This window comes from Thamnophis sirtalis, unplaced genomic scaffold, assembly GCF_051295495.1.
Source record: "Thamnophis sirtalis isolate CommonGarterSnake01/CBP01778 unplaced genomic scaffold, rThaSir2_p1.2 scaffold_10, whole genome shotgun sequence".
Taxonomy (NCBI): Eukaryota; Metazoa; Chordata; class Lepidosauria; order Squamata; family Natricidae; genus Thamnophis; species Thamnophis sirtalis.
The window spans coordinates 37,131,640-37,150,920 of NW_028261390.1; the positions used below are offsets into that span (position 1 = coordinate 37,131,640).

Below are 19,281 nucleotides of genomic sequence, written 5' to 3' on the forward strand. Positions count from 1 at the left end.
CAACACTTCAACAATGTAGTTTGGGACATCCCTGTTTTACTCCAAGCTTTTAAGTAGCATTGGGATATATCCTTTGATCCTAAGGGAATAATTCCATGTACACCATTACAGACTATTATCCAGAGAAAACTATTAAACTGTCTAACTTAATAAAATCTACACATTACTTAGGAATTTGGTTAAAGACCATTAGGTTAATTCGAGATTTCAGAAATTTGCAGAAATCAAGCATATTATGAAACATATCAGTCATTTGTGAATGTCATCATAACCAATGAATCATTCAATATTATTGCAGAAGGGAAGTGGGAAATGAGACAGATGGAAGAAATGGCATGCTATTCAAAGCAGTTAGATATGGTAATAGTAGAATGTAAGAATAGAAAAAGGGAAATCCTCAGTAGTGGTTTAAAGCCAAAAATACAGAAGTGTTATATATGCCATCATTATATTAAGGCTTATATTAGAAACAAAGATGTTGAATCCATCACTGATTAATTTGAGTTAACCTGAGTATTTGCTGAGATTTATCGATTTAACATTGTCAAATGAGTATAAACACAGATATCAAACCAGAACACTTAAGTGTATTGCAAAATGTACAGCATTTATTCACATACAGACAAAGGCACAATTCTACTAAATATTTTAACAAAAAATACAGCCATCTTCAACTAGGTCTTTATAAATACTTCGAAAAGGGAGGAAAATAAATACAGGATTGGGCCATGTAATATAAAATAGTCATCTCTACATATACTTTATTTCTATTTGTTTTATCATCATGCATCTATTTTCAAATTGGAGCAAAATGGACATCAAAGCTAGGCACATAGTGAAAAAATCCTCTGTACAAGGTTTTACAAATGTAGTAAGATCTTTTTTACCCAATTTGCGTAAAATAATCAAGATTTTGTACATATAAGACATATATCTCATTAGTTTAGACTGGTACATATGTGTGTGGGTGTCCAGAATCAAACAGACAGCATTCCAGTCAACATTACTAAAATGTTTATTACCCTTTATTTCAATGTAGTACACCAAGTATAATCAGAGATTTCTTGGGCAATCTGCATAAGTAAAACATGATGCTAACAAGAAATTTCCATTGTTTTCTTATCAATGAAATGAATGTAGTGGTAGTAAAGAATATGGTTTTATTTATAAATTTTCATGTACTGAGTGTTAAATATAGTTTGAAACAGCTGGTCATACTGATTTTTACCTACTTCTGTAGTTGGAAAATGTGGGTAGGGGGAACGCACTATTTTTTCTTCTTTTGTTATTAATTTTTGGTTCAGCATTAATCAAAACATCAGAAAGCTTATTAACCTAAACACGGTGGGGGAAACAGATAAGGCATTCTTTCTGCACAAATGCTAACGTTCCTAATAGTGCAAATGTAATCTGATACCTCTTTCAAAATTGATCATAACATTGAATGTTTATTTAACATCAAATTTACTTCCTCTATGGCTTGATGAAAAACTCCCTGTTGGGCAGGTTAACCAATATTATTTCACTTAAACCTCACCTGAAAAACTTATTGTAGTGAATAATTAATTAATAACATTCCTCTTATATTTAACAAGAACATGCCTGCTTTTAAAGCAGCAAACCTTGCTATATACCTGTAATATATGGGTAGTTCAATCAAAAGGAACAAAGCTATACACACACACACACACACACACACACACGTGTGTGTGTGTGTGTGTATAATTTTCCAGTAGCTTTCTACAATGGCATCTAAAAATGTTTAGAATGTAAAGTCTTAACCTGTTTGTTAATTCTATCCATCTTGACTCAAAGGCTATGCATGGACTACTCTTAAGAATACAGCGCTCTCTGTAGGAAGGGATGGGGAATAATGTTCTTTCTTTTAAATTTGAATAATTTTCTTGACAATGAAGCAAGCTGCAAAAAAAAAATTCCTGCCTATATAAAGTTATGTTAAAGCATTGGAAGTCCAGTGTATCGATAGCCACCACTGGAACTACAGCTATTATATACACAATGAGCCCAAGATCAGAAAATGATGATCTCATGAAATGTGTCTATTTCACAACCTCCTCATCGTTCATGCATGAGTCCCATTTCAGTTTCCCATTCAGTTCTAACCATAGCATCCTGGTATATTTGAATTTGATAGGCCAAGTTAAAAAATGGCCTTTCAAAGTCTGTATTTTTTATTTCAATGGAAGGCGATTACACATATATTAAACTATGATTAGCACCAAGCTAGATACTGAAAGTGGATGCAAAAGATAAATGAGGGGAAAACTAGCTTATTTTCAAATCAATTTTGTCTTCTTGGAATTATTACTGCTACTTTGGAAGTCAATGGGGATATGATCTGATACATGTTCCCAAATTACAGAATCGGTAGGGTAGTAATTTAGAATTCATGGGATCACATGCTATATTTTTTTAACCAAAAATTAGGACCATAAAAAAACTACTTTGCAAACCTCCTCAAATACAATGTATTATTGATGATCAGTGACTTGCATAGCAAGAGGAAACAGTAGCACTCTAGTTTTCAGTTGAAAGCTCTGGAAGACTTGAGTCAAATTGCAAGGTTCCAACATTTCTTTTAAATATAATAAGTAAAAACTAATGATGATGGACTGAGAGGAGAGTTGCCAAAACAAAATACCTACTGCTCCTTACCTTTCTTGTATCCTCATTATCTCTGGTATTGTTTACATCCAAGTTGAGTCCCAAAAGTTGTAATCATCTAAAACTACCTTCGTGTCTCAAAAATGCACTCTGCTGAGTGCACAAAATAGGCAAATAATCTGTTCACTTATTATTGCTGATGGCTTTTTCTCGCTACTTATTGCAGTTTTTTAATGATGTAATCAAAACACTCTTTTGCCAAATCTAATTCATATCATGAAGTCTTGTTAAATTGGCTTGAATGTAAAGCACTACTCGCATCTTATTGCCTTACCATTTTATTCAAAAAATATACATATATATTTATTACATCCTTTTTTTGTATTTAAAGTAACCCTTATGTGTTAGAAACTTGCATATCCCAACACATATTATTAGTGCATATAAAGAAAGGCTGATGACTACTGCCTTTGGAAATACAGTCATATATCTTCATGGCAAACTTCATTTGTCTGCCACTGCTTCTCCCAAGTCTGATAAGACTAAGAATTTTTCTATTATAAAAATTCTCACCCATTACAGGTTTATAATTTGCAGTGTATATCGGGGGTGAGTGCATAGGAGGAGAAACAAGACAGCCAACCCTGTTTTGCCAGACACACATTTAAGTCTCTCTCACTTGAATTGTCTTTTATTTCACATGGCAGGTGCTACAAGAATACAGCAAGCTTACAAACCTACCTACCTTCCTTTCAAAACGAGATCAAGTACTTTAAGACATAGATACCCCTCTTCCCTTAATTTGAAAAAAGTAGATAATTTTCCTTAATTCTTTGTCTGGATCCCTTCAGAATAGCACTGTATATATGCTGCAGTTGCAATGTTTATTCTGGGCAGCTTGGATTTATCTCTTAGGGTATCAAGTAAATTCTTACCTGCTTGATAAATTGTGTGTCTAAAAACATTTGGAGTTAACAAACGTTTCAGCTGCCAAAATTCCCCTGAATTCTAATACAGCAAAAAAGACGAGACTAGGATTTACTCCAAGCACAGCCTGAGGAGAGTGATCATGTAGATTAGGATAAGCAGTGCACCAAAATTTAATTCATTACTCTCTTATATATCAACAACTTGTGCTTTTCTGGGACGGGGAAAGAAAAAACTTCTTTAGTGCTATCTGCCTAAACTAGGGTCTACCCACACAATCCAATTAACGTATCCTTCTTTTTAAAATGAGCATTCAGCATATTAATCAATTGGAAAACAATATTATTTTCTCAGATTTCTTTCAGACAATTGCAAGAATATTCACACCTCACAGTCATGAGAATGGTGGATACTCAAGTGCACGTAAACAACTTTCTACAGCCCAGGGAAAATGTCTTTATTCTTGGTAGATCTTGTAGTCATAATTTAAGACTCTCTTTGTCCCATCAATAAGTAGAACAGAGTAGCTACTTTTTTTTATATCCAGGCTGGGGCTTGGATTCCAGTGCTGTGTTCTGTATCACTCTTCAGTCAAGAGGCAAGAATACTTCTCCTAATAATATCTGTCCTTCTAGGGAGAGTGCTATTTGATCCAAGCCTACATTTCTTCTCTGCCATCTCAGTTTCTGAATCACTCATCTCTGCATCCGGGGCATACCCATCATTCTCACTGTCCACTTTTAACTTGTTTTTTGCCCTATCTTTAGGGGAAACTTGTCCAAGGGCCGAGTAAGAGAAATTAGAGTTTTGACGACATGCTTCCTCCTGCCCCTCTCCCTGCTGTTGCCTTTCTCCTTTCTTTGGAATTCGGAATCCTCCCCAATTTTTCACAGGGCTTCTGGGTGTTGTAGGCACTTTAACTGGAGTTGGGTTACAATTTATTCTGAAAAAGGATCCATTGCATTTAGGCACCATATCCCTCCGGATTCCAGGTGCTGATCTGCCACTTGGGTGGTTCACAGCTCTTTTATTTTCTAACTGCCTCTGAAATGATTCATTTGACTTCAAGGGCTTGTAGTTATGTTTGGGAGGTTTCTCCTTCAGTCCTACCTTTATCGTGTCACAATGAGAATGATTGTCTCTTTTCCTGTGATCTTCTGTTACAATCCCATTCTTCTGTTGTGCTGCTCCAAATTGTGCTTCTGCAAAGGTTTTTTCAAAACTGAAAAAGCTAACAGAAGAATCAAGCGCCTCCTTTTGGCTGGGCTGCTTCAGTAATGGTTTGTTATTGTGCCCAGAATTTCTCCTCATTTGTTCTCTCTTCTCTGTTTTTTTCAGTGAATGATTCAACGACATGCCCATTTGTTTTCGGAAGAAAGCCGAATGCCATTTCAAATCTTCTATCTTAGGTGCATCTGGGTTCAATGGCAAACTATTGAAGAGCACCAAATTTTCCATCGAGGAGAAAGAGGAAGGCATACCTGGAGAGACACCAAAAAACGTGTTAAAGATGTTCTAAAATTACCCACCCAGTATTACCTTTGGTAAAAACTTCCATTAGTTGCACTAAATTCTTATTGGGATGAATGGAATTTGAAAATAAATTTAATCTAAAACTCATTTTTCTCACTGATTTCAATAGGGCTTACATTCAATTAATTTACTATAGCTACAACACTTTCTTTACTCGTGTAGGTAGTATAGCCAATGCTAACATGAGGTATTAATTTCACATTAAATTGTAACTAATCAGTTAAGTCAGTAGAAATAAATTAGGTGTTTTAATGATAAAACTACTTTGATGCACTAAACATCGTCTTCATTATTTCTTTTTTAGTCACTTTTGGCTTTTTTATTTTTTAGAAAAACAGAAACAAATTTAGACTTGCTAACCAGTTTTAGTCCCGCCTGTGCTGTAGAACGGAATTTAGCACATTCCCTGCTACAATAATTGGTCAATTTTTGGCACATTTTGACCTGTATGCCTCAAGTGTTAAATATCTATGGAGATTCTCAGTCATCTAGGTCATGGTTGTCCCAAAGGTGCTTTACAGGAGGCAACTGGACTTTCTGGTTTTTCTTTGAAGACCATCCAGATACAGCTGAAGACGCTTCTGGGATGAGAAGCAAAATGTCTTCAAAGAAAAACCAGAAAGTCCAGTTGCCTCTTGAAAAAGGCACCTTTGGTGTCAGAAGGCGGGGCTTAGCAGTGAGAAGACGGACTTTCAGGCCATTCTTGAAATTCCCCTATTCCGGAGGAATTGGACAGGTTGTTTTCGATCCTAGCTGTCCTGAAGAGACAGTGAAGGTTTGGGGAGATCCAGTGACCTCAGAGACGTTCGCAGGTCTCGGGGGGGCTCGGAATTCAACCCCTTTTGCCAACCCCTTCTGGATTAGCTCTATGCTAATCGAAACTGCAGTAGCCCCTAAGAATGGTAGAAGTGATTTCAACTGGTAAGCTGATTTTATTACTCAAAGAGAGACGGTCCGCATTAAAATCTAAGCTAATTGAAACCAAAGAACAGAAGAATCTAGCGGCGAACTGGTTTTTTTTTTAATGGATTTATGGCCGGTGGTTACCCTATTTCTTAAATGCTTTAAAGAATTCTTCAACATTCTCCTCTGACTCTTTCTAAGTGGGTTGTAAAACTAATCTACTACAAATTGGCTGTTTACGATCTGACACTTTTATTGCTTGGCTGTGTTGGTCTAAGATCAGATAAGATCGCACAGCTCCCAGCGTGTTTCTACTTGTAAATAATATAGAGCCTCTAACTGCGTCACAATATGGCGTCGATTTATATTTCCAAAGGCTCATTTCAAATATTTTTTCTGCATTTCAAAAGTTGTTTGATTCATATCAAAAATTTGAAAAAAAATTGGATTATTTGACATTAAAATATGAAGAAAAGGGTGAGAACGTTGAATGTTTGAATGTTCCTGAAATACAAATGAAAAATGGGAGAAACGACGTCTGGTTTATCTCGGAGGAAGAAAGAAATGCGATGCTGGAAAGGGGGGCAGCTATACAGAAGATTCATTTTAAGAGACAGAGCGCAGAAGGAATGAGAAGTATTAAAGAATCTACACTTTATGAAACATCATTGGCAGATGTTTCAATTCCACTCTTGAGAATTAAAGTCAATCTGAAAAGTTTAACAAGCCTGGAACAACATTATTATTTCATCAGAGACATCCTGAGCAAAAAGGTGCGAAGATATCCCTGTTTGGACTCGCTTATAAAAACATTTGGTAAATCTATTCAATGAATGGCAATAGGATTGAGAAGGTTTTATTATTGGAGAGACACAGGCTGATTGATGGAAGAATACAATTTAAAATTAGCTAAATTTAATTATTTTTATTTGTAATAGATATAGCTGAATAATAATTGATATTGATAGTAATGTATATAACGTGGAGTTGATATGATAAATAATAATTGGATATGAGAAGGGAAGGTTAGAAATATTTTTGGACCATATACAAAGGTTATTAATCACAATAATTGTCACTATTAAAAAATAAAATAAAATATATATAGTTAAATGTTAACTAATAGGGGGAAAATGTTACGATATACGATATAATTACTTAAAGAAGGGAGAATGATAACACACTACATTGCATGGAAGATGGAATTCTTGGTATTAAATATTATGGATGTTCAGCTAATATAGGATATGAGGATTTGATGTTAATAGAGGATTTTACAAATAAGTAAATGAAATGTCAGCATGTGGTTATGGACTAAATCTTTAGCATAGTTAAGGTTGAAGGATGTTTAAATAACTGTAGTCAACTAAAAGTGGAGGTATAATGATGTCAATATGGTAAACATTTGAGTTAAGATATCTGAATTAATATGAATTAATGGAAGAGATGCACCAAAACATGTTGTAACCAGCTGATATACTTTTTTTTTTATAATATATACCTGTGTTCTTTTTGTTGTTGTTGTTTTTGTTTTTTGTTTTGTTTTTTCTTCCCTGCCTTGTCTTTTGTTCTTTTTGTCTTTTTTTGATTTTTTCTTTTCCCACTGGTGTGGGCATGTATTGTTTAAGATTATTATTATTATTAATATTTTTAAATAATAATTACAGTCAAATGAAAATGGATATATGATGATGGTGATATGTATGAATATTTGAGTTAAAATGCTCGAGTTAACATGAGTTATGTTTGTTGACTGTGGAGGAGATGCACGAAAGTTTATTTGTGACTGACTGACACACTTTCTATAGCATGTAAAGAAAGATGTTGTACTTGTTTTAAATTAAAAAAATTTAAAAAAATTTTTTTTTTAAAAAAGGCACCTTTGGGACTGCCTCAAATGTTACCAAAACCTAGTTTTATCTCAAACATATTTTATAAACCACTTAGGGATGCGGTGGCTCAGTGGCTAAGCTTATCGATCAGAAAGGTCAGCAGTTCGGTGGTTTGAATCCCTAGCCCCATTTAACCGAGTGCGCTTCCGTTACTTGTCCCCTCTTCTGCCAACCTAGCAATTCAAAAGTATGTAAAATGCAAATAGAAAAATAGGGAGCACTTTGGTGGGAAGGTAACAGCATTCCATGTGCCTTTGGCATTTAGTCATATGGAGATGTTTTTGGAGAGCACTGGCTCTTCAGCTTTAAAACGGAGATGAGCATCACCCCCTAGTCGGGAAAGATTAGCACATATGTGTGAGGGGAACCTTTACCTTTAACCCCTTAGAGAGGGCTGTAAAGCACTGTGAAGCAGTATATAAGTCTAAGTGCTATTGCTATCTCCAGATTACCAGGCATATCATTGCCCTTATCCTACTGACTAGGAAGTATATACAACATACTAACAAATACAATATATAACACAATATATAAAGATAAAGTGTATGGACAGGGGAAAAGAAAGGATGGTTAACACAGATAGAAAGATATGGCAACCTACAGTGTGTATTTGTATGTTATCTATGTTTATATCAGTTTGAAAGCATGTAAATGCAAGTAGATAAATAGATACCACTTCAGTGAGAAATAAGTGTCTGTATGGGTCGGTGTACTGTCATGCCAGTAACATGATCCCAAAAGTGTCTTCAGACAATGCTGGTTCACTCAACAAGTAAACGGAAATAAGCAGTGCCCTCTGGAGTAGGATACGACTGGACAAGGGAAATCTTTATTTTTTACAAACTAATTTTAGCTATGTTTCCTTTTTTATGTCATAGTTTTAATGTCCTTGGCTTATTCTTACATCTTTTCTATATTCTGCCTGAAATAAATAATATGATGTATATGTAAGTAAATATGATTTTAAATAGTTGTAAAACAGAAAGTTTAGGTTAAAATTTATGTTAGGTATTTTGAAACATCTTTCCATTTCTTTTTAAGATTACTGTTAGTTGCAGTGCATTTAAAATCTGCTGAAATTCAGTCATTACTAAAATGACAGAATTTCATATCAAAGGGCACCAATAACTTTATCTGTCAAAATTTTCATCAATGGTAGAAATTTTACTCCTGTAAATATCTTTAATATTTGCCTTCTAATATCAAGAGAAACCTCTATTTTCAATTAATTAGTATGGTTAGTAATGGTGGAGATGTCTGCATTAAATATGTAAATTACCTGCCATTGGGATAATTAAATCAATAGTTACTAGATTTGGCATTAGAGCATTTACAATACCAAGTGCTACTAAAATTGACTGTAATATCTTCAAGCTCAATCCAATGGGGTAATTCAGTCAAATTTCCTTAAACTTCACTCATATTAAATGTACACAGAATGTGATCTTAAGTATGTTTATATGAAAGTAAGGAACTATCAAACACAAGGTCTACTAGGAAGATTGTATTCTCCAAGCAGAAACTCCAAATATGACATAACATGTAAAGCATATTTATCCCTACAGGAACCCCCTTCAGTCAAATAGTGATTTTCATTTTACTAATTTATTTAGCTTTTGAAATGTTAATGTGCCCTAATAAAGTACAAGTGTTAATTTGCCAAAATTAAAGCAGGGAAAATTGCAGAAGCTATTTATATCATTTTCAGAGGAAGCAATAGTTGTAAAGCTTTTCTTTTTTTATTGAAGGGGGGAGAGCTCTTATCGGTCACTTCTGAAGCAAAATGGCTGCTCTTTTTCCTCAACCAGCTTATTTTTACAGAAAATGTTTCAGTTCTTGTTTTTTCAAAAATGCTCCTCCTAAATAATGAATAAATGTCCCATTTGACCAAACAATATAAATTATATATTTGACTGATATATAGGTGCTTTTTAAAGATATCTTGTAATAATAAATTGTGATTAAACTAAAGTTCCTAAAATTCACAAAACTAATTTAAGTTTTTGAAATGCATCAATTAAAAATCAACATTGCCTTATCTTAGCTTGTTCTATGGAACACAACTATATTTTTCATAGCTTTATTGAGTTGTTACTTATCCTATAATGAAAAATGTTAAACTGAATTATTACAAGTTTTATTAAAATGCAAGCATGAAATAACTGAACAAAATTTAAAACCTTATCCATTGCTAAAGTAATAGAATGTAAGAGGATGAAGTTTAACCCTATCCTCTAGGTTTCTGACCAATATCTGTTGACTTTTTAAAATAAAAAGCATCTACTTATTGCTATTCATGATTAGCAAACTTTTTGCAATCAAAAATCCTGATAAAATGATGTGTTGATTTGTATGGAGTCCTCTATTAATATTCAAATGCATACTGTATGTACCTAACTACTTGCAGGCTATCAAGTTCTCTGCAAATTTCTGGGTCTGGATAGATTCACTGCCAGAATCTGTCAACAGAAATAAGGTTCCCAAATCTTGCTTCACATAATGGAATTATTCTAATTAGAATTTGCTAAGTGAAGTAATACGGTTGCATGGATATGAGAAATGGCAACTTGAGGATATTATGACTTTCAAAAGGAAGCAAAAATAGGAAACGAGGTTACAAGCAGCCATAAAAATATTTTTGTAAGTATTTGCAATGGCTATATTTTTAGATAATTATTTTCCAAGTATATAAAAATATAAATCAATAAATTCTTTAAAGCACAGTAGAGATAATACATGCAATCTTTTTTACAGCTGAGGGAAAACTGGGTAAGAATAAGATAATTCTGATTTACCTAAATTAAATGTATGTACTTAAAGACAAATTTTATGGTCTAGCATAAAGAAAATTAATGTCATTATTTCCCATTTATTTGTTGTTTTATATCAAGAAAGGGGACAAAATATGAGCGTTACAATATTAATTTTAATTCCAGTTCATTGGGAAGTATTTTTCCGAAGTCATTTTCTGAAAAATTACAGAAAACAACAAAACTTACCTGAAGCTCTTTCATGTTCTACAAGATTTGTATAAAGATTAAATATCTGTTCCTGGACTTTGCAAACAGATCTTTTAATTTTTTCCCGTCGGGTCACCATGTAAGTGAGGTTCCGTACCTAGAAATATTGAAAACATTGCTAATATGAGGAATGCATAAAGGAAGTTTAAGATTATTTTGAAGTTATTTGAAAAAATAGTGGCTCATCTGGAAACCTCTTTATAGTGAGAAAAAGAGGAAAAATGAAGTAAAGAAGCATCTTGGATGAAAAGCATCCAAGAAACATAAACATTTTCAAAGAAAAAAAACCCAAAAAAATCCAGTTGCCTGTTGAAAAGCACCTTTAGGATAACCATGACCTGGATGATTGAGAAGCTCCATAGATCTTAGAAAAAAAGATCTTTGATTAAAAGGATTAAAAGGAGAAAGATTATATAACTTGGATAAAAAACCTAGACAGCATTAATTACATTCTTCTAAAAAAGATACCTTATAAATTCAGTCCTTTCAGTCTGGAGCTTGAATCTACCCTAATTGCACAGATGAGAAAGCATAAACACAGGGAAAACAGATCTATTTTACTTTCTGCATTTCAGTTTGAAGACCCAATATCAAAAAAAGTTCTTCCTGAAAGCAGGTATGCAGTATTCAGATTCAAAGCTAGAAACCTGTTTTGGACCTGGCATAGATATCCTTGTTCTACCTACCAGCTGAATCTTAAAGAAACTGCAAATTTTTCTAGTCCCAACACTGTAATCAGTTGGCTCCAGAAAATAAGCCTTTTTTCTTCACAAGTTAAGGAGACCTACAGGAGCAAGCAAGCATGTCTGCACCACAGCCAAAGCACCTTCTTGTCTGAATAATGCACACCTCTACAATCAGCAATCAGCTTTCATGCCAATTTCATCTTCTAAGCAATGAAAGGTAGTTATCCAGCAAGGCTGGTGATATCAAAATTGATTATGATTATCAAAGTTTCACAGTCACATTCATTCCAGTAGCTTCTACTAATCATAGGAACCCTCAGGTAAGAGTCATGTTTGAAAAACAATTGAGGCTTTGGGTCATCAAATGCAATACTCCAAGCACACATCTCAAAACATGTGAGTCCCTCAGACTGCTTTAGAATTAAAAGTGATACCGTGTTTCCCCGAAAATACAACCTGTCCTGAAACTAAAGCTTTGCTACATTTTTCATGTGGGCAAAAATATAAGCCCACCCCTGAAAATAAACCCCCTGGATAACCCCCTCCCCTGCCTCCAGCCAGGCAGAGCACCGCTCACCGACACAGCGGTATCCTGAAGGCGCCAAGCCGCAGGAGCCGGAGGGGAGAAAGGCACTCACATTGCTTGCCGCCTTCGGGATACTGCTAGGTTGGGGAGTGGCGTTCTGCCTGGCCAGAGGGGGGAGTTGCCCAGCTCTCCCTGCAGCAGCTGCCGCCGCGCTCCAAGCATAACGTCTTCTCCACTTACAAACTCGGCTGCTGAGTCTTCCAGCAGTGGTCGCTCTAGGAGTGAGCTCTATGGTTGTGGGCTGGCTGCTGGAATACATAAGAGTCTTCCGGACAGAGAGTCTTCCAGCAGCCAGTCCATAACCATAGAGCACACTCCTAGAGTGGACGCTGCTGGAAGACTCAGCAGCCAGGTTTGGGAGTTTGGAACTGGAGACGACATTATGCTCAGAGCACGGTGGCTGCTGCTGCAGGGAGAGCTGGGCCTGGACATGTTGAAGCTAGGAGGCATGCCTGCTGGGGGCAAAACAGGTGCTCGCGCAACCCCCTTCTCCAGCCCGGCAGAGCTCCATGTACTGACCTAGGGGGTATCTCTAGTGTGCCAAGCCGCGGGAGCTGGGGAGTGAGCAGAGCGCCACATGGCTTGGCGCCTTAGGGATACCCCCTAGGTCAGTGAATGGCGCTCTGCCCAGCTGGAGAGGGGGTTTGCCGGGTGATTGCTCGTGAGCTTGGTCACCTCATGGTTGCTTCGCCCCTGAGGCTGTGCCCAGCTCTTCAGGAGCCAGTTCTCAAGGCAGCAACCGCCCGGCAACCTCAAAACAATAAGCCCTCTCCTATAATAAGCCCAAGGCCATATTTTGTAAGTAAAAAGAAAATAAGACCCTGTCGTATTTTCAGGGAAACACGGTATAGATTCAGTATTTCACAAAAGAATTAATGAATCTCTTCAACTAGCTTTTTATAATTAGGGCACCCTGAAAGTGTATCAGTACACTGCACTTACTTCCTAATTAATGAAATGCAGACAAATGTTACGTTGGGTTTTTAGGTAGTCTCCAGCACAGAGTAGCAAGAACATCTTACTAAAAGTAAGAATCTGATTGGACTGCAATTTGAATTCTAAGAGGAGTAAATAAGGGGGGAGTCTAAGAAGTGGGGTAAACTTAATTGAAGAATGCCATGGATAAACATCCTTCTTTTCTGCTTTGTTATACGAAAGTGAAAGTTATTAATGTTAGGAGAAACGAGTTGAATGTAGTGAAAATGGGCTACTGACAAAATATGTTGTTAAAGTAAGACATAGGATCAAGAATGAAAGAAGGATGAACTGAATTTGTTGATAAGAGTAGGAAGACTGAAGGGGTGGAGTTGCTGAGAAAAAAAAAGTTTAGAAGTTAAATGACCAACAATATACCAAGCAATATTTGGAAGTGATTTAAACAAGGATGGTTTGTAAGACTAGAAATGTATTTTCATTTATTTACATCCTACCTATATTGTTTTTATAAATGACTCAAGGTGGCTAATATATCCAATGTATGGAAAAAAGATACAGATCTAGATTCAGGTCACTTTTTTCCTTACCAAATGCATTTAATTTCTTTCATTTATTGTTTTTTACCCCTTCTCTGGGCTTCACTCTTGGTGCTTCACTCAGAGCAATAGCTTGATGGCTATACATAATGAATGGTTATTTAACATTTTCCTATTACTTTATTTTTAAGGAATTTATGTATTATGCATTATTTAATTTTATATGAATCTTGGTGATATTAGTGAAAATATATATACATATACTAATGCCATAATTGCAAATATCAATGGTACATGTTTTAAAAAGTCTTATTCCGTATCTATTTGAATCCCATATTGAAGTCCAAACAGAATCACATGCGTGGATCAAATATCAGATGCACAGAACATACGAAGTTACTTCAATCAATGTATGGCATAAGGAATGTTACATTTAGATCTGTGTTCTACCCCTTCTTCAAGAACATAGTAGCTTACCCTCTCCAAATCTTGCCGGAGGTGAGTGAAAAGCTGTAGTCGCCTGAACAGAACATCCTGTTCCCGTTTGGCAAGATTGTCCTCTTCATCTTTCTTTGGGGTGATCAAAGGTTTGTTGAAGTTTGATTTTCTCTTCAATTTCCAATACTGATACAGGAATTCTACAGAGTCCTCTGGAAGTTGCAGAGCCTTAGCCACTTCTGAAGCATTAACGAAGGCATAAAACCCATCCTCCAGTTGCTGGAGTTTCTGCTTTCGAATACTGACTCGATGAGCTTCCTCCTGATTTTGAGCTATGCTATCATAGGATTCTAAATGACCCAGAGCATGATCATGTGCCCCATTCTCATTTTCTTGGCCAGTTAATTCATTGAGGATTTCCTCATCCAACTTCTTAGTAGAACTGTGCTTCAGACAATAGGATTTGAATTTGACTTCATCGTTGTCAGCCAGAATAGTCTTCATCTCCAAACCACGGTCAAATGCACAAGTGACATGAAAGGCTGTGCGGCAGTTTTTTACTGAACACTGCAGAAAAAAGAAATAAAAATTTTAAGTACTTAAAAATGTAGTAAAGATTGTGAACCCTATGTTAAGGCTCCCTAGATCCAAGCTTTGGACATAATAAAAGAATATTAGAACAATAATTCAGAATTGGGCCCAGAGGCTATATTGTCAAGTGTTATCTGTTCTATGGTCAGGAAGCTCAAAGCATGAACAGAAAGTGACAATGGCTCATTTGTGAGTTACTATATACAGTAATTATGAAGAGACTTATGGCTGGTCACTTAGTGACCATTCAAAGTTATGATGACCCCCCCCCCCCAGGGTATTTACAATCCAGCCCCAAAGTTTTCAGGACCACACCTCCTGCAGTCATGTGACATTTCAAGTGTTCCACATCTGGCCTGCCTTCACAACCATTTGCAACCAAATTGGTAATGTACTGTAATCTAAAGAAATTTTGCCACAGCATATCATGGAAGTAAAACCAAGTATCTCTTTGCTGTAATAGACAGTATAACCAAGTTTTTTTTATTTCCCTCTCACAAGGTACACTGGGGTTGTGTTGGCATAACATAAGGTTATTTATAAGTCTAGGATGAGGATCAACGTGTTTACTGCCCAACTGTTATGAAGAATATGCTGCACTGTGGATTTACAGCCAGAAAAGAATTGAAAGCCGTATCATTTTCTAGACTTGCTTAGTAGCCATTTGCCTCAAGAAAGCAGCAAGTTTTAAGAAAGCAGCAAGAGACCACATGTACACTGAAAAACATATCTTGGTTCTTGATTCAAAATGCTGCACATCCCTAGTAATGCAATTTTTTACCTACATCTGGATACACTTGTTTCACTAGAGTGTTATCCACACTCTATCATTGAAGTCTTCTTAGAATATTAGAAATACCAGTAATTACCAAGGCCAGCACACTATTAACAGAAATAATCTTGATGGCTTAAAAGAGATTCAGTAGCAGATTATTTTAAGCAGCCTGTCTTGATAATTTGGAAGTATGGAATGGTTTAAATTCAAAACATCTATTTATTTTTCAATGCAGTTATCAGAAGTTAAAAAGAATACATAATATTCATGATTTATGATAGATAGATAGATAGATAGATAGATAGATAGATAGATAGATAGATAGATAGATAGATGATAGATAGATACTATATTTTCCCAAAAATAAGACAGGGTCTTGTTTTCTTTTGACCCCCGAAATAAGCACTTGGCCTTATTTTCAGGGTCTTATTATTTTGAGGTGCAGGAAGTGGCGAGCGTGGTCACTTCATGGCTGCTGCTGTGTTGCAATATTTTCAGGGAGGCCTTATTTTTGGGGAGGGCTTATTTTTGGAAAAACAGGGTAGGTAGGTAGGTAGATGGATGGATGGGATAGATACAATAGAATAAATAAAAACAAAAAACATTAGGAACAAACTAGTCATCATGACCTATCAGAAATTTAGTGGAAAAATAGGATGCTCGAGATGCTATTCTTTCAAGTACAGTATACTAACAAAAAATACAATACATAAAATTCTCTCTCTCCTATGTAACTAAAAACTCAGAAAACAAGTATAGGTCTACTAAAACTTACAGTAACATTTATTAATATACTGAGCATCTATTATATGTCTGTGAGTCATATTGGGCACATTTATTTTAAATTTCCTTTGGAAGGACATTACTAAGCAAAGTCTTTGGCAAAGCACTTGAAAAATCTGTGATGGATTCAATGTCAAATCTCTGGCATAGCAATGATTCAGAGCTAGCTAACCCATATCTTTATCCATAGCCAAATGATATCTTCTTGGTAACTATGGGCAATTCACTAAAAACATTCACAATTTTCTCTGCATAGGGAATAGTGATCAATTTTATTAGTACATTTTTCTCTGAATAAAAGTTGTGGTCACCCAGTGTTTAATTCATAAGTCGCTTAGTGTAAATAGGTTAGCTCAATGTTCTGATTAACAGTACTATTGTGTTTAGACATAAAATATTAATGTTATAATATCTAAGTGCTGCAAAGCAATTCCTGTGTACTAATACATAATTTATGCATAAACATGGAAGAACTGCTAAACTGAACAGTGAGTTAAAATGTAGTTTTTTAAAGCTATAAATCAATCACAGTAAATAAGACTACCATTCTCTATGTAGGAAGCAGAAGCACTAATTCGGGGGAAGCAGTATTTATAACTCTCCCATGTTCGTTCATGTCTTAATTACTCCCCTAAGACAATAGTTATATAAATCAATAAATGTATGAGAGAGACTGGCAGAGCCAGGGGGAGCTGTCAAGTGAGAATCAATGTAGAATGTCTACGTAGTCACAAGAGAATGAAGTCCAACCCTCACCCCACAAATGCCACAGAACTCTATCTATTTTTGCCCAGGTGCAAACCAATAGATCTGAGAAGATTCCTGTACCCAGGCTTGAACAATAAATCATTCATTTTGCTTTGTGGACCTGATTGTTTGTACCTGACATTAATCTTCTCAGACTCCCAATCTTTTTCTGAAGAACAATGGCAACTATTGTGATGGCAACTAAAGTCCCAAGAAGAACTGCCTGACCAAGGGCTAATGAATGCTGTACTTCGGGGTCAGGATGGACTAGAGAATAAAGTGGGCAATTTGATAAGAGTGCTTCAACAGATGCAGAATCTGGAACAGCCAGCACCACCAATTGATCTGGCACCAACAGTCCAAAAAATGTTGCAAGAAGCCATGGGTGTTTATAGAAAGACTTGGAGGAGAATCAGAAAGGATGAGAACTTTCATAGTTCAGTGAGAATTCTATATGGGAATTAAAGGTGAAAAATTCCCAACTGAGTGCTTACAGGTGTCTTTTGTGCTGATCATGTTGTGTCAGCAGCTCAATAGGCACTGAAGACAATAACCCAATTATAGACAATTATCAGACAATGGGCAACTTCAAAGAGCCGATAAGAGAAGTATGGCTGAATTCAAATTAATCACTGCAGAGTTACATTAGAATTAAAGAGCTCTACTTTCTCAGTTTAGACAAAGACTGAATGCTCAAATCAGCACTAAGCTCATATGGCAAAGAATGCTACAGAATCTGGACCAAATCTACAATCTTTTCTGTGATCATTGACTCTCGTCTGAGATTCAAAGCCAGTTTGGGCAGCAGATAGAGCTCACTATTCAACCTTCCCCCCATTGATGCCGACTGAGAAGATTCCTGTACCGACTTTGGGGGGGGGAGGGAGAGGAATTTTTGCAAATAGGGACAGCAGGAAGAACATGCCTGACCAGAGCAGTGGTGAAATCTAAAAAAAATTCCTGCCGGTTCCGTGGGCATGGCTTGGTGGGGGTCATGTAACTGGGTGGGTGTGGCTATGTAGTCATGTGACTAGGGGGTCAAAAGACAGAAAATCACTTTAACAATGTCCTGCTGGAGCAGGGGGTTGGACTACATGACCTCCAGGTCTCTCCAGCCCTAGATTGCTGTGCTCTTTCAAGGTATCCTCTGAAATTGCATTTAGCACCAGGTTTGTGGTCCTTCCTCCCTCTCCGTTTTCCCTCCCTTCCTTTCTTTCGCAGCATCCCCCACCCCCGTTTTTGGCCTAGCAGACCTCAGCGAAGCTTCCTGGGAGCAAAAACAGATCATCCCACCCCCATCCTCCCATTTTGGCCTAGTAGATCTCTCCTCGGAGCAAAAACGGACACACACACCCCCAGACCTCCATTTTTGGCCTAGCAGGCCTCAGGGAAGCCTCCTGAGAACAAAAATGGACCCCAAATGCTAAGAAAAAAGTTCCTACCATCGAGCAACTGATAGTCAGAAGTCTTTTTTTGCCTTTGCTAAGCATTTTCCATCGGGTGAACGGTAGCATTTTTTAATACCGATTCAGGCGAACCGGCCTGAACCAGTAGCATTTTATCCCTGTACCAGAGCCTCCAGAAGAAAGGAAAGACCTCCTGGCCAGGATGCAGGAGTGTGCCACACAGAGTCCAAGCCCAGGGAAACAACAGGGCCTCTCTCAAGAGCTTGCAGGAGGGACTATTCAATCACTAAAGAGGGCTCAACATATCATGTTGCTCTGCTACTTTGATTTTATCATGCAGGTGAGAATATTTGAAAGAGTCACTTCACTATCCTTCTGTATTAGGCAGTATTTGAATCCTACTAGAAACCGTGTTCAACTAAGAAACATAATCTTGGGAAACATAGTTTGATGGAATAATATATTAGGGATCTCCTAAACATTTGCTCTTTAAAGTCTGAAAATCATATAAAATTTGACAGATATGTTAACTGTAAGATGTTTATGTTATCACTAATAATTAATCTGCTAGATAGCAATGTTGCTCTAAATGAACTGCAAAGAACAGACAGGCTTCTGAAGACCATTTTCAGAAATGAAATTAAAACAACTGGCCCAAACAAGCAAAAACAATGGCTATCTGAAATGAATCAGTGAATACCAAGTTTTCATTGAACTTGCTCAATTAGAAATGTAGTAAACTGCTAAGTATTTCTCATTTAATATTACATTCAGTTCTTTTTAAAAAAAGAAATCCATTCATCTGTACCTACTAAGATATAGATCAAGATAAATATAGCTAGGCAAGCTGCAAATTCAGCAGGTAATACAAGGACTCTGAACAAAGACATGATTTCA

At 36.3% G+C, this 19,281-nt stretch overlaps 1 protein-coding gene across 3 annotated transcripts in view; it reads right to left on the reverse strand.

Annotated features, from left to right (window-relative positions):
• Nucleotides 1–586: 586 nt before the first annotated feature.
• Nucleotides 587–19,281, reverse strand: part of JADE1 (jade family PHD finger 1) — a 125,175-nt gene continuing 106,480 nt past the window's right edge. For all 3 annotated transcript variants that reach the window (XM_087724385.1, XM_087724386.1, XM_087724384.1), the window contains 3 exons: nucleotides 14,122–14,649; nucleotides 10,880–10,997; nucleotides 587–5,033 (listed from right to left, as the gene is read on the reverse strand). In XM_087724385.1, coding sequence (XP_087580511.1) covers nucleotides 4,144–5,033; nucleotides 10,880–10,997; nucleotides 14,122–14,649 — 1,536 coding nt within the window. In that variant the 3' untranslated portion in view covers nucleotides 587–4,143. The remainder of the gene's footprint in view (nucleotides 5,034–10,879; nucleotides 10,998–14,121; nucleotides 14,650–19,281) is intronic.